This window comes from Silurus aristotelis, assembly GCF_946808225.1.
Source record: "Silurus aristotelis genome assembly, chromosome: 15".
In the NCBI taxonomy this organism is placed as follows: Eukaryota; Metazoa; Chordata; class Actinopteri; order Siluriformes; family Siluridae; genus Silurus; species Silurus aristotelis.
The window spans coordinates 6,036,384-6,051,617 of record NC_139588.1 but is presented as its reverse complement, the minus strand read 5'-3'; the positions used below and the strand labels follow the sequence as shown (position 1 = coordinate 6,051,617).

At 39.2% G+C, this 15,234-nt stretch overlaps 3 protein-coding genes across 5 annotated transcripts in view; 1 reads left to right on the top strand and 2 right to left on the bottom strand.

Moving 5' to 3' along the window:
* LOC310738068 (protein Niban 1-like) overlaps positions 1-15,234 on the bottom strand; it is a 120,577-nt gene that overhangs the window by 84,952 nt on the left and 20,391 nt on the right. The window lies entirely within an intron of this gene.
* LOC310738133 (polyprenal reductase-like) lies at positions 1,006-5,373 on the top strand. The gene is made up of 5 exons (XM_083563125.1): positions 1,006-1,262; positions 1,371-1,522; positions 2,883-3,074; positions 4,756-4,881; positions 5,047-5,373. Exons 1-5 carry the CDS (start codon positions 1,060-1,062, stop codon positions 5,304-5,306), a joined length of 933 nt encoding a protein of 310 aa, XP_083419251.1. The 5' UTR covers positions 1,006-1,059; the 3' UTR covers positions 5,307-5,373.
* Positions 7,606-13,314, bottom strand: grcc10 (gene rich cluster, C10 gene). 3 transcript variants are annotated; one of them, XM_083563230.1, is made up of 4 exons: positions 13,202-13,314; positions 12,865-12,928; positions 11,792-11,968; positions 7,606-8,582 (listed from the first exon to the last, which is right to left on the bottom strand). In XM_083563230.1, the coding sequence occupies exons 2-4, from the start codon at positions 12,914-12,916 to the stop codon at positions 8,443-8,445; spliced, it is 369 nt and encodes a 122-aa protein (XP_083419356.1). In that variant the 5' UTR covers positions 12,917-12,928; positions 13,202-13,314; the 3' UTR covers positions 7,606-8,442. The 3 variants fall into 3 exon arrangements, with proteins under 3 accessions (XP_083419356.1, XP_083419354.1, XP_083419355.1); XM_083563228.1 differs by having other exon boundaries at positions 13,156-13,313; XM_083563229.1 differs by having other exon boundaries at positions 12,865-12,964; positions 13,156-13,294.

Here is a 15,234-nt window from a genome sequence, read left to right as displayed (position 1 = left end):
TTGGGTTCATATACTTGTAAAAAGAAATTAATAAAATAACTAGACTTTGCTGTGCAGACACATCTGTCAAACCTGAAATGGAGCTTTAAATGCTGTGCAGGTTTCAGATTTATGGTATTTGGAAGATGTTCCCTTATCCAGAGTAACTTACAATGATCTTGTTTTTGTAACAACAGTTATGGGATTAAGGGCCTTGTTTAGGGGTCCAGCAGTGTCAGCTACCACTACCCACACTGTTTGTGTCATTTACCCTCATAACTATTACTGTTATTTCCTAACATTATCAGGAACATGATTATAATGTGGGACACCTCTTGTGTCGGATGACGGAAAGGACAACATTCACCATGAACAGTTTTACACTCGAGTCCCCATCAGTGGACATTTGATAACCTCAACAATGATGGAACTGTAATGAATGGACATTCGGTGTTGAGTATTTGGTTCCCTTTTGAGTCTGGTTCCTCTCAAGGTTTCATCTGCATACCATCTCAGGGAGTTTTTCCTTTCCACTGTAATCACTTGTTAATAAATTCAGACAGACACAGATACTATTCAAAAACTACTTTGTGGTAATGTCCATTATTAAAAGGATTTTTTTTGTTATGGCATATAATAATTGATAAGATATAAATGAAATTAAATTACAAATCTTAAAAAAGTATAAATCTCAGGAATTTTTGCTCACGTGCTAAACAGTATTTCTACATGTTACATGTTACATTATCACCGCTTCCAGCATTGTTCTTTCTGGTAATAATACATCCATTCCTAATTTATATTTTAAATATTTGAGAATAACTAAACAATTATAATATATATATATATATATATATATATATATATATATATTTATATATATATATATATATATATATATATATATATATATATATATATATATATATATATATATATATATATATATAAGTACTAGTTATATAGTGTTTAGTTTATTCCTAATTATTGTAATTCTCAGGACATTTCGAAGGTCGGAACCCAAAATCACAATTCGTTTTCCGACGGAATGCTTCCCCCAGTGAACTCCGTCATGTTGCTATGATGCTGGTTGCACTTCACACGGTAGATATTGTGTGGTTATTGTTAGCGTTGTGTTTTCTAATAGCTTTCGGTATTTGTAAATTCTCCCTCACATTACCGGGAGAGCTCGAGTATATCTTCCAGGCTTTTATTCGTTATGGGAAAACTATAGCACAGACCCAGCAGCCCAGAAACGTTCCTTTACTTTATGTTCCGAAAAGGTGCTGATATGTTAAAGCAGTGTTGCTTTAATGATCATCTGAAATCTAGAACATATTTCCTTTCTGTTATACCACAACATTACCTTATCCCTTGTGCATCCTCTGCAGATGGTTCTGGCATTTCTATGCCGTGTCTGTCTTCTGGAATGGACTTCTTCTCTTCTTCTCCCTGCGCACTGTGTTCCTCCAGGAGCAGCTCCCGGACTTCCTTTGGGATCTGCTTGGTTTTCTAACTGGAGAACCTAAAACTGCATGGGGAGGTACTTTAATAAAAAAAGAATAATACCATGAAAAAGAGATACTGCTATTTATTTAGTTATCAGCATCAACAAGCACGTTGCATGTTTTGGTTGATCAGTCATGCAGATACAGGGAGAAAGGTTTCAGATATTGTTCACTAGAGGTCGACCGATAGTGGATTTTTACCGATATTTAGTTTAGATCGTACTTGCCGATAACCGATTAAGCAACCGATATCTAAAATAGTACTGAACTTTTACAAAAATAAAAAGCAGCATGAAAATGTGCTAATGAAAATAAATATGAATTTATTAATTAATAAATAGAATTATATTTTCAAATAAATAATATTCGCTGTCTTAATGCTCTCCGTGCAGCCTCGTGTGTAAAAACAAAGCACTTGGCGTCAGTGATTCGCCTCTAGAGGCCGCTCTCGTAATGAGAGCGGACGTGAAGCTGGAAAAACTATCGGTATGGATTTTTGTCTATAGTCGATCGTTCAAGCGACCAACGATCAGTGCTGATTAATCGGTCGATCTCTAATGTTTACATCAAACATCAAGACCAGGGAAGAAGCATGAATCTCTGTGAGGTGGCCTGCTTGTAGGTGTCAGCTGGGCTGGTCGGAGTATTTCAGAAAATGGGATTTTCGCAGAAGTAAACGATGGTTCTGTGTGTGGAAACTCCTTGTTGTAAGAAAATGTTCAGAGGAAAATGTTTTGACTGGTCCTCCAGAAAGGATTGAGAGAATAATCACTCTGTGCATTACTTTAGGTTTAGGTTCAATGAGTCCGTCCTCATGATGGCCTCAGATTATTCTTTTTTTGTGCAGGAGTGGAAACCTGATGTGGTCTTCTATTATCAATGTTTTATATGCATTCTGAGCTGCTTGCCCACTTCCCCTGGGTGTACAGAGTTATTACCTGAATTACTTTAGACTAGAGTTCGACCGATTTATCGGTTTTGCCGATAAAATCGGCACAATAGTTGACTACTACCGATAGTTTTTCCGGGTTGCGCCCGTTGCTAGATTGGCTAAAAAGGTCTGCTGTCATTTTGAGAGCGACCTCTCGAGGTGAATCACTAATGCCACGTGTAGTGTGCTCATTCTTTTCTAATCTCCTCTCATTAAACAGTGTTTCTTCCAATGCAGAGAGGACATTTTTTTTCCTGTGTTGTGTGGGAAACCTCCTGTTTCTGAAATACTCTGACCAGCCCACAACCAAAGTCACAAAGATCACCCTTTTTTGTGCACACTGAAGCTCTATAACCTGTATCTGTCTGATGTTACGCACTGTCTCATTTAACTGCATGAATGTTAAATTTAACTTAAACAGGTGTTTGTATTAAAAACCATCTCTTGTGCTGTCTCCACTGCAGAAATTAAGCTGACCATCTTGGTGCTACAAGCTCTCGTGTGGATCCATTCCTTCAGGCGCTTGCTTGAGTGCCTCTGGGTCAGCGTCTTCTCTGATGGACTGATCAATATCGTTCAATATGCATTTGGCTTGAGCTATTACATCCTGCTAGGATTGACTGTCCTGTCTGTAAACGCCTCACTGACTACAGAAGGTGAGAAGGAGGTCATGTGATTAAAAGTATGGCAGTGTCAATATTTATATAAGTGTCAATAATTTGTGTGAACACTATTGTTATCTACCACTGCCATCACAGAGCTGCTGGATGTTAGACACATGGTGCTTCTCCACCTTCCGCTTGAGGGTGCTCAATAGGGTTCAGGTCTGGAGACATACTGGGCCACTCCATCACCTTAAGCTTTCTCAGCAATGTAGTTGTCATCTTGGCGGTGTGCTTGGGGTAGTTTTTATGTTGGCTGCCGTTCTGCCCAGTTTCTGCTCGGGAATGTCACAGTACATGTGTTGGAATCCATGTTTCCTTTAATGCATATATTCCTCAGTACCAGCAGCACTCATGCAGCCCCAGACCATGATGCTACCACCACCATGCTTGACTGTAGGCAATACACACTGTTCTTGGTACTTTTTACCCCTTGTGAGGTCTCTTTCGAGTGGAACCTGGTCTTGGAAAACCTCTGTATGACCCTGACCACTGTGCTGTAACTCATTTTCAGGGTGTTACTGATCTTCTGTTAGCCACGTAGCCTTGTGGCTGTATGTTGTCATTTTTAGAGGACAGTATCTGAACTGCTATACAAGCTGCACAGTGACTACACCAAGCTTAATTTCTATAGTATTGTCCCTTGAAAAGATATAATAAAATGGTTGCTGAAGTGTGAGGGGTGCACTCACTTTTGCGACAGTCCTGTTAGACCGTTCATGTGGATTTAGCTGCAGAGAATGGTTTTCAGTCAAAGAGAAGTCCACCCAGAAGTAGGGCGTCACGTTGAATCAGGCAGATCCAAGAAAGAAGAAAGGGACAGAATCACTGGTATCTGAAAGAATAGAAACTTCTGTATTTCTAGATAATCCTTCTTCCTTATGAAGCTCTCTCTTCTTTTTCTAGGAGGACAAACCTACAATATATTTTATGCTATGATGATTTAGGACACTCTTAATGTCGGATGTTCATAGTTTTGATGCCTTCAGCTCCTTCGACAGTTGCTTCAGGGTTTAGTGGAACCTTCCGGATCACAGTAGGTTCAGCCCTGAGAGTCCATTTGTGCTTTTATCCTGAATGACACAGACAGAAAGTGTACGTGTGCTACCAAGAGTTTAATACTTTGCCTTCAAATGATGAGATTCGCATGAGTGTGTTTGATGGAATCCTATGACCCACTGGGGTATCCACATAGAGAATCCATTCCATATTTAGTCCCCATTTGCTGTTATAATAACCTTCACACTTCTGAGTAGATGTTCCACTAGATTTTGAAGTGTGCTTGTGGAAATGTGTAAAGAATCATTCAGCCACAAAGGTGATGCCTGGTCCTGATGTAGGTCAGGTGAGGAGTTCACATTCGTCCCCAAGGTGTTCAGTAGGGTTTATAGCTCTACAGCAGGCCAATGGTTTTCCCATGGAAAGCATATCTTCTTGGAGCTTGCTTTGTGCACCTGGAACAGGTTTGGGTCTCCAAGTTCACGTGACGGGAAGGAAAATTTTCATTTTACTGCACCCCGATACAATTGTGTGTACAACTTAGTGGAAGCATTTTGGGAAAGAACCACATATGTTATATACCAGTATTTTGTCCATATATCATATGTTGAGTTAAGAAACCGTAGATATAAAATATGCTGATTAGCTGTCCTTCGTCTTTCATTCATTCTTTCAGGGATCTCTGTTCTGACCTTCTCACAGTCCATATGGCACATAGCAGGAGTCCTGCTGTTCCTTTGGGCTTCAGTGCTGCAGCACCGCTCACTCTCGCTGCTCGCCAGCCTGCGCACTAGCAGCTCAGGTAACAACTCGCAGTTACTCAGCAGATTATTGCGTATTATATATAATATATAATGAGTATTTTCACTTTTCCATAAATCTTTTCCAGTGCTATGAATGATCATCACACATCAATAAAGACGTTAAGAGAAGCCTGTATTAATAATTAACCTGCAATTACCATTAGGTCGGGTGGAGACGTTCGCCCACAGGATGCCACGCGGTGGCTGGTTCGAGCGGGTGTCCTGTCCTCACTACCTGGCTGAGCTGCTGATCTACACAGCCCTGAGCATCTGCTGTGGGTGCAGGTCATTCACATGGTGGCTCGTGGTGCTTTACGTTCTCTGCAATCAAGTACTAGCGGCTTATCTCTGTCACGAATATTACAGAAGGACATTTAAAGCATATCCACCTGAGCGTAAAGCCATCATTCCATTTCTACTCTGATAATCAGGTTTTTTATCTTTAATAAGCATGTTGGAACGAATGTGATTAAATATAATACATGACTGAATACGTTACAGTTTGTAATAATTCTGCATTCTCGTCATTGAGCAAACACCATAAAGCGTTGCATTTCTTCACTCTGGTGTATAAAAATGCTTGGCTTCATTACTAAGAAACAAATGGCACATGGAATGTCATAATCAGCCACCAAGTAACGCCCGGGCAACCACCTGGAATACATTACAGCCACTCTGTTCTCTACAAATAATAAAATTATTAAACTGAACATTTGCAATCTCACAATGCACTGCAGTATACACCTGCTATAGTATAATTGTTATAATGTTTTGGACCAGACACTGAGAGTATTGTGAGACTGAGTATTGTCAGACTGTGAGAGTATTGTGAGAATTTTGTGAGACTGTGTAATCATTGTAAGACTGAGTTTTATGAGGCAGTGGGTATTGTGAGACAGTGAGATTTTGTGGGACTGGGGGAGTATTGAGACAGAGTATTGTGAGAGAGTTTTAAGAGACTGAGATTATTGTGAGACAGAGTTGTAAGACAGTGAGAGTATTGTGAGAGGAGTTTTGAGACAGTGAGAGAGTATTGTGAGAGAAGTTTTGAGACAATGAGAGTATTGTGAAAGTTGTGTGAGAGTATTGTGAGTCTGTGAGTGAATTGTAAAACTGAGTTTTGTGAGACAGTGAGAATATTGTGAAACTGTGAGACTATTGTCAGACAGAATTGAGACTGTGAGAGTACTGTGAGACAGTTAGAGTATTGTGCGAGAGTTCTGAGAGACAGTGAGAGTATTCTGAGAGAAGTTTAGAGACAGTGAAAGTATTGTGAGAGTTTTGAGACAGTGAGAGTATTGTGAGTTTTGAGAGATTGTGAGAGTATTGTGAGAGTTTTGAGAAACTGTGAGAGTATTGTGCGAGTTTTAAGACAGTGAGAGTATTGTGAGAGGAGTTTTAAAACAGTGAGAGTATTTTGAGACAGTGAGAGTATTTTGAGAGGTGTTTTGAGACAGTGAGAGTATTGTGAGAGGCGTTTTATGACAGTGAGAGTATTGTGAGAGGTGTTTTGAGACAGTGAGAGTGTTGTGAGAGTTTTGCGACAGTGAGAGAATTGTGAGAAAGTTTTGAGACAGTGAGTATTGTGAGATGCGTTTTAAGACAGTGAGAGTATTGTGAGAGTTTTGAGACAGTGAGAGTATTGTGAGATAGTTTTGAGACAGTGAGATTATTGTGAGAGGAGTTTTGAGCCAGTGAAAGTATTGTGAGACTGAGTTTTGTAAGGCTGTGAGAGTATTGTGCGAGTTTTGAGACAGTGAGAGTATTGTGAGAGGAGTTTAAAAACAGTGAGAGTATTTTGAGACAGTGAGAGTATTTTGAGAGGTGTTTTGAGACAGTGAGAGTATTGTGAGAGGCGTTTTGAGACAGTGAGAGGTGTTTTGAGACAGTGAGAGTGTTGTGAGAGTTTTGAGACAGTGAGAATATTGTGCAAGTTTGGAGACAGTGAGAGAATTGTGAGAAAGTTTTGAGACAGTGAGTATTGTGAGATGCGTTTTGAGACAGTGAGAGTATTGTGAGAGTTTTGAGACAGTGAGAGTATTGTGAGATAGTTTTGAGACAGTGAGATTATTGTGAGAGGAGTTTTGAGACAGTGAAAGAATTGTGAGACTGGGTTTTGTAAGGCAGTGAGAGAATTTTGAGAGAGTTTTGAGACCGTGAGAGAATTGTGAGAGAGTTTTGAGACAGTGAGAGTATTGTAAGAGGTGTTTTGAGACTGAAAGTATTGTGAGACTGGGTTTTGTATGGCAGTGAGAGTATTGTGAGAGTTTTGAGACAGTGAGAGAATTGTGAGAGAGTTTTGAGACAGTGAAAGTATTTTGAGAGGAGTTTTGAGACAGTGAAAGTATTGTGAGACTGAGTTTTGTAAGGCAGTGAGAGTATTGTGAGAGTTTTGAGACAGTGAGAGAATTGTGAGAGGAGTCTTGAGACAGTGAAAGTATTGAGACTGAGTTTTGTAAGGCAGTGAGAGTATTGTGAGTTTTGAGACAGTGAGAGAATTGTGAGGAAGTTTTGAGACAGTGAGAGTATTGTGAGAGGCGTTTTGAGACAATGAAAGTATTGTGAAAGTTCTAAGACAGGGAGAGTTTTGTGAGAGACAGAGTATTGTGAGAAAGTTATTGCTGTGAGAGAGATTATTATGAGAGTTTTGTGAATTTGGAGAAAAAAGTATTTTGATACTGTGAGCATATTGGAATAGATTGTGAGAGTATTGTGAGACACAATTGATTCAGGTCAAAGTTTTATTGCATGCTGAAAATTTATACACAACACAAAATGTAAAAAAAAAAAAAAGAAAAAAACCCCCACAAAACAAACCCTATGAATACTATTTTTCTTAAACAGAAAATGTTACTGAACAATGGTCTCATGCAAGGAAACAGGCAGCTCTGGCAGATGTTTTTCCTTAGCCTGAATCTGCTGCAATTTAGACCATATGCACATATAAACCTAATTATTGGCACAACTCATTCAAATTCAATCAGCAAATGAAATCAACTCATTTTGACCTGGTGCTTTGAGACTCTTATGAGTTTAATGCAACCACTTTCTTACTATACGCTCTTTTGAAGCCTTTATTACAGTAACACACACTATGGTGGCGTGATATCACTAAAGAACTGGATATTAATTGAAGAAAATATTTCTGCAAAATACATTAGATTAGTGTTTTCTATTTATTAGGAATAGGCAAAAAAAATGGCAGCAGTAGAATTGAATTTGCAAAAGACTTTGGACAATACACAGAGACATACAAATATAAATAAATATGTTCGAGAGTATTAGATGTAATACAAAGAGTGGGAATGTCATGCGAATGTGAGGAGTTCAAGATTTGAAGAGTGGGTTTTCCAGACTATAACTGATAGGATTTATGTACTTGTGCTCCGAAGTTGAAGACGATGCATTTCCATCACTGTTCTGGAATATTCCCTTGCGGTAAAACATGTATCAGTGGATGGCTGTTTCAGTCTTATAGTCTGGAAAACTTCAATATTTTTGACAGTAACTGTGGGTAAAATTATTGAACCCCAGAGACGTAGACGTTGATTTAGTTGAATTTAGGAGGCCGGGATTCCACCACCGATGGGTGGAGTCGACAGAGGGGGAAGGAGAAGAGACTTCAGCTTGAGTGACATGCCGGCGATCTCTGGGTCCTGAGATTCGTACATCTTTATCAGTCTGGCGAACTTTAGGACACCTGGACAATGAGCAAAAACCAAAAAAAAGGATGAGATCAGGTCAAACGACTTGACTGCAAGTGACATTGAAATCATGAGCGTACAGAATCCAGGAGAAAAGTCTACCAAGTTTTTATATGTCTCCATAGTTATCTTGCAATGCGAGACGACTATTTCTCTATTATTCAGTCCAAGACCAACAAATTACACCTGAACAATGAAATAATGCTACTGTAGTATGCAGGGAAAATTCTTTCTACATATACACGTGATGGTAGGAAGCTGGGGTCAGACATGATACAGCGGCCCTGGAGTACTGATTGTTACGGGCCTTCCTCAAGGGCCCCAGGAGCGGGCTTGAACCCACGACCATCTAATCAGTAACATGGAGCCTTAACCACTGAGCTACAACTTTACAACAGAGCTACAATTGATTCATAACTTATAACAAATCCCCCTCCACTGGTATATATCATATAATAACCCACAGTAAATAGAATATTAAATAACATGAACAATTACTTTTTTTTTTATTTCTATTTTGTGGTTTGCGCTTTCACCTTTTTTCTCTGTACATCAATGAATGCATACTGAGCTGGTCTCTGCACCTGTACCTCATTCTTTAAATTTCTATATGTTTATTGTGTGTGTGTGTGTGTATGTGTGTGTATATATATATATATATATATATATATATATATATATATATATATATATATATATATATATATATACACACACACACACACAGTGGGTACGGAAAGTATTCAGACCCCCTTAAATTTTTCACTCATTTTTATCTTGCAGCCATTTGCTAAAATCATTTAGGTTCATTCTTCTTCCTCATGAATGTACACACAGCACCCCATACTGACAGAAAAACACAGAATTGTTGACATTGTTGCAGATTTATTAAAAAAGAAAAACTAAAATATCACATGGTCCTAAGTATTCAGACCCTTTGCTCAGTATTTAGTAGAAGCCCCCTTTTGATCTAATACAGCCAGGAGTCTTTTTGGGAAAGATGCAACAAGTCTTTCACACCTGGATTTGGGGATCCTCTGCCATTCCTCCTTGCAGATCCTCTCCAGTTCTGTCAGGTTGGATGGTAAACGTTGGTGGACAGCTATTTTTAGGTCTCTCCAGAGATGCTCAATTGGGTTTAAGTCAGGGCTCTGGCTGGGCCATTCAAGAACAGTCACGGAGTTGTTGTGAAACCACTCCTTCGTTATTTTAGCTGTGTGCTTAGGGTCATTGTCTTGTTGGAAGGTAAACCTTCGGCCCAGTCTGAGGTCCAGAGCACTCTGGAGAAGGTTTTTGTCCAGGATATCCCTGTACTTGGCCGCATTCATCTTTCCCTCGATTGCAACCAGTCGTCCTGTCCCTGCAGCTGAAAAACACCCCACAACATGATGCTGCCACCACCATGCTTCACTGTTGGGACTGTATTGGACAGGTGATGAGCAGTGCCTGGTTTTCTCCACACATACCGCTTAGAATTAAGGCCAAAAAGTTCTATTTTGGTCTCATCAGACCAGAGAATCTTATTTCTCACCATCTTGGAGTCCTTCAGGTGTTTTTTAGCAAACTCCATGCGGGCTTTCATGTGTCTTACACTGAGGAGAGGCTTCCGTCGGGCCACTCTGCCATAAAGCCCCGACTGGTGGAGGGCTGCAGTGATGGTTGACTTTCTACAACTTTCTCCCATCTCCTGACTGCATCTCTGGAGCTCAGCCACAGTGATCTTTGGGTTCTTCTTCACCTCTCTCACCAAGGCTCTTCTCCCCCGATAGCTCAGTTTGGCCGGACGGCCAGCTCTAGGAAGGGTTCTGGTCGTCCCAAACGTCTTCCATTTGAGGATTATGGAGTGCTGTGCTCTTAGGAACTGTGCTCTTAGGAACCTTAAGTGCAGCAGAAATCTTTTTGTAACCTTGGCCAGATCTGTGCCTTGCCACAATTCTGTCTCTGAGCTCTTCAGGCAGTTCCTTTGACCTCATGATTCTCATTTGCTCTGACATGCATTGTGATCTGGAAGGTCTTATATAAACAGGTGTGTGGCTTTCCTAATCAAGTCCAATCAGTATAATCAAACACAGCTGGACTCAAATGAAGGTGTAGAACCATCTCAAGGATGATCAGAAGAAATGGAAAGCACCTGAGTTAAATATATGAGTGTCACAGCAAAGGGTCTGAATACTTAGGACCATGTGATATTTCAGTTTTTCTTTTTTAATAAATCTGCAACAATGTCAACAATTTTGTGTTTTTCTGTCAATATGGGGAGCTGTGTGTACATTCATGAGGAAGAAGAATGAACTTAAATGATTTTAGCAAATGGCTAAAAACCCACTGTATATAAAAGCTATTTGCACTTCTGGGTATCAGTGGTGGACGAAGTACACAAACCACATTCTTGAGTAAAAGTAGAGGCACATAAAGTAAAATGTTACTCTAGTAAAAGTAAAAATGCTCCTTTTAAACTTTTACTTGAGTAAAAATACTAAAGTATTTACCTTCAAATGTACTTAAGCATCCAAAGTATTATGATTTATTACGGCTATAATGTTCCTATTATAATTCTTATCACAAGACTCTTAAATCAACTCAGTTTATGTGAAAAGACTCTGATGTGACTCTCAACACAACGATCTATTAATAGAATGATATTAATGAGTGGAACACTGATTGATATCTATTCAAATGATCATGAGTCCAAAACCTGATGCTGAACTGTATGTTGGTGATGAGTAGAAACCAGCAAGCACCAATCAAAACAAGTTCAAAACAGCACGCTCGACCCTGATTGGTTGTTTGCTGCGTGTTTGACCAGTTACGTTTTTATCCTCATAAATAAAAAGACTGATTACACAAAATGTAACGGAGTAAAAAATAAAAGCCTCCCAGAATTGAAACACTTCAGTGAAGTACAAATACGCGGAAAAGCTACTTAAGTACAGTAACGGATTACATTTATTTTCTTACTGTCCACCAGAAACAGCTCGCACTGATTCTGCATTACGGTGAGTTGAGTTTTCATTCTATATACAATAATTCAATTAATCATTCAATCATATAATATGTAGAATAGTGATAGAACATGCACGTTATATCCTGCATGGAAAAACTGATCAATCCATAAAGGACAATTTAATCAATGGTCACAATGTCAGATCCGGAATTCTGCACCACATTTCTGATTGCACAGTTTTCCCCATTTAAAGTTCCTCACCCTCTCCTTCATTGTTGAAGCCGTAGGCCTTGATCACCTCTTGCTGGATTTGTGTGGCCACAGGGAGAACCAGCTGGAGCATCTTACCCATGTCATTGCTGGCACTTTCCCTTGCCTCCTCCATCCGAGACGCGTTCTCGGGCACAGAGAACGCCTGGATCACCTCGCTCAGCACCACTGCAACACGATCATATGAGTAAGCACAAGTTCGGGTTTGTTTTCCAGAAGGGAAATAAAATCTGCAAACTGGTTTTATTCCCACGTTAGTCCAAAAGTTTTAGTTTGGACCTGTTTAGTACCTGCTGGAACCTTAAATCAATGAGAACGAACGGTTTTGATAGGGGTGGGTGGGGCTTAAAGGTCTGCTTGTTGCTGATTGGTTGTGTCGCCAAAACCCTGAAATTAAATAATTAATTGTGTTGATTTTTTGGGAAAATTCCTAGAAAGTTTGCTGGGATATTTAATTGTATTTTGAATTCATTACAAGGCATGAATTCCTACAAAAGCCCAGCAATCGGTTGCCATATCTGAGCTTCCCTGCTGTGCATGTTTAGTTTCAGAATCCCTGATTTTTCCACACTTGTGCTCATTTGTTTGTATTCGTTGTTAAAAACGCTGAAATGTAACTCGTAGCCTTCCTATTCGTTGACGTGCAGTTTTGGCATTTGCTGTTGTTTATTGGCGTCCGATTCTCTTTAAAAAAGAATTGGAAATTCCCTTAAAGGAAACATAGTCAAATAGTAAAAGTGATTGGATTTGAATTGTAATGAACAGAAAGGCTTTGGACTACAATTGGCATGAAGAGTTTCGCATGTAAGCGTGAACACTTTACTGAACAGTTCACCTCCAAAATGATGGAACTGGGATAAATGGACATTCGGTGCCACACAGATGAGGATGAGTTCTAAGTCTGGTTCCTCTCAAGGTTTCTTCACTCATTAGAAATAAACTTATAAGTATAAACAAAAAAATGTACATTTTAAAACCTATTTATCTCTGTGAATTTAATTTATATAAACACACACACACACACACACACACACACACACACACACCCAGGACTTCATCCTTACCTCGGGCTTGTTCTATAGTCAGTGTGGGCTGCTGAGCAGGAGCTGATGCCATTCCGGGGTGTTTCTGATGAGACACACACCAAGCACTGTTTTATTTGATCTAATAAAACATCAACATGGACATGGACATGTTGGACACATTAATAGTAAGAACATTTAAATGAACATGTACCAATATTTACAGCTATAACAATCCTAAACGAATCCTTGGCACTTATATCCTTGCAGTTCTAGCAGTAAAAATATATATTATATATATATATATAAATATTTACAGTAAATGTTTCCTACCTGCCTGCACTTCTGACAATCAAAACGACATTAAAGTCACACCTACGCGTCGGTTTCTTTCTCCACTACCCGCATTCGGTCAGCTGAGCAGCGCCCCAGCCGTCCAGCGCAACATTGGCCAATCACAGAAGGTTTAGGGATTATCAACCAATGGCAATACATATCGCAGATTATTTTAACAAATCGTAGTGCAGAAGGAGGGGTTTGTAGAAGTACGGGTGGGGAAGAAAAATAATAATAACGCTATACTTCTACACACAGAAGCGTCTACTACAGGGACGATTCCTTGAGTTGCACCAAACGGTGCAGCAATCAAAAGCGCGCGTGTGCAACAACTAAAAAGAAAATATGGAATATGGAAAAAAGAAAACGGAACAGATATTATAGCATTCGAAATTGTTAAAGTACATTTATTTATTGTTTTGTTTGTTTGTTATTATACATTAAAATAATTTGAAGTTGCAATTAAATACAATAAAAAATTAGTTTAAAGTGCAGTTGTTACTTTTAATCTTTACTCCCAGGTTTTTTGTGCCATGTGTGTTTGCATCATTGGGCAAGTGTGTGTGTGTGTGTGTGTGTGTGTGTGTGTGTGTGTGTGTGTGTGTGTGTGTGTGTGTATGTGTACAAGCATCAGCGTGTGGTAAGGAAAGTGTGTGTTGCTGTGTGTGCGTGCACGGCAATTTTGGGAAGGCAATGTTTGGTAACAAAAGTGTGCGTGTGCACCAACGATTGTTCTAAAGTGTGTGTGTGTGGGCCAACGTTTGGTAAGAAAAGTGTGTGTGTGTGTGCGTGCCAATGTTTAGTAATTAAAGTGTGTGTGTGCGTGCCAATGTTTAGTAAGGAAAATGTGTCTGTTTGTGTGTGTGTGTGTGTGTGTGTGTGTGTGTGTGTGTGTGTGTTTGCATTATTGACAAGTTCAACTGTCTAGGGTTTATTTACATTTGAAATGTGTTCCGCGTACTCAATATAAAGTCCAAACTGCTGCCTGTAAAATAAACCACTGTTAGGCTGGAAAATAAAGAAACAATCAAGAGAATCATATGTAGTCTTTACTACACCATTTAAACTATTGAAAATATAAAACTGTATTGTTCTATAAGTAGATCCCTTGGAGAGATGAGACAATCCATTTTATAGGAAAATGATCGGAAGAGAAGAGCACAAAGAAGAACAGGAACTGCTCTGAACACACCTCATCATCTAAAGTGCAAGTATGACTGCCAGTGGAACTATGTTTATGTATTTTTGTATTTGTTGATGTGTGATATCTAAAGTATATTTCATATTTGAAAAGCACCCCTAGATCCCTCTAATTTAATCTCCTGATCTGAAGTCCAACATCTTCACTGAGCTACTGTATGACTCCATGAGTTCTGCCTCACAGCTAACAGACTGGGTGGTGATGATGGTGTGTTTATACTTATCATTTGTACATTATACATTACTGCACAGTGAAATTCTTTCTTCCCATATCCCAGCGATGTTAGGAAGAACACAGGGTCAGCGTTGTTACAGCACAGAGGAGCATAGAGGGTTAAGAGCCTTGCTCAGGGGTCTAATAGTGGCAGCTTGAACCCCCAACCTTCCGGTCAGAAACCCAGAGCCTTAACCACTGAGCCTCTGTAGGACTCAGAGTTTTTCAGGTTCCAAAAGTACCAAAATTTGTTAAAGTGCAACTAATTGCTCTGTTATCTGTTAAGATTTCAAACAATGCATCGCATTGAATGTGCAACAAATCGTAGACTGTTTGCACTTGGCAGAATGATTACATACAAATAAGACGTATTTGATTTTGAAAAATGAAAAGAAAATGCATTCGAAATGCACATAGCAAACAATGCGAGCTGTACAGTTTGTGTGTATTTATTGTACAGTTTAAGTTACTTTGAAGCAAAAGGTATATATAATTTTATTTCCCACTGTTTTGAACATGGTTATTAAATTATGCATAAATGAACAATGTTTTTGGTTTGCTCATCTACAATAAGGGGTTGTACATCTAAACAGCTTGGCAGAACCTGAGAGGTTTCGGCTTTACTTTTTGCAGAGATAAAATTGAGACTTGACAGAATTTCA

Excerpts from the sequence above, each read along its gene's own strand:
- LOC310738133 (XM_083563125.1), top strand. The coding sequence starts at position 1,060 with ATGATGCTGGTTGCACTTCACACGGTAGATATTGTGTGGTTATTGTTA. Across the intron at positions 1,263-1,370 it reads TTACTTTATGTTCCGAAAAG|ATGGTTCTGGCATTTCTATG; the intron begins GTGCTGATATGT and ends CATCCTCTGCAG. Across the intron at positions 1,523-2,882 it reads ACCTAAAACTGCATGGGGAG|AAATTAAGCTGACCATCTTG; the intron begins GTACTTTAATAA and ends TCTCCACTGCAG.
- grcc10 (XM_083563230.1), bottom strand. The coding sequence starts at position 12,916 with ATGGCATCAGCTCCTGCTCAGCAGCCCACACTGACTATAGAACAAGCC. Across the intron at positions 11,969-12,864 it reads GACTATAGAACAAGCCCGAG|TGGTGCTGAGCGAGGTGATC; the intron begins GTAAGGATGAAG and ends ATCGTGTTGCAG. Across the intron at positions 8,583-11,791 it reads CTTCAACAATGAAGGAGAGG|GTGTCCTAAAGTTCGCCAGA; the intron begins GTGAGGAACTTT and ends CTCATTGTCCAG.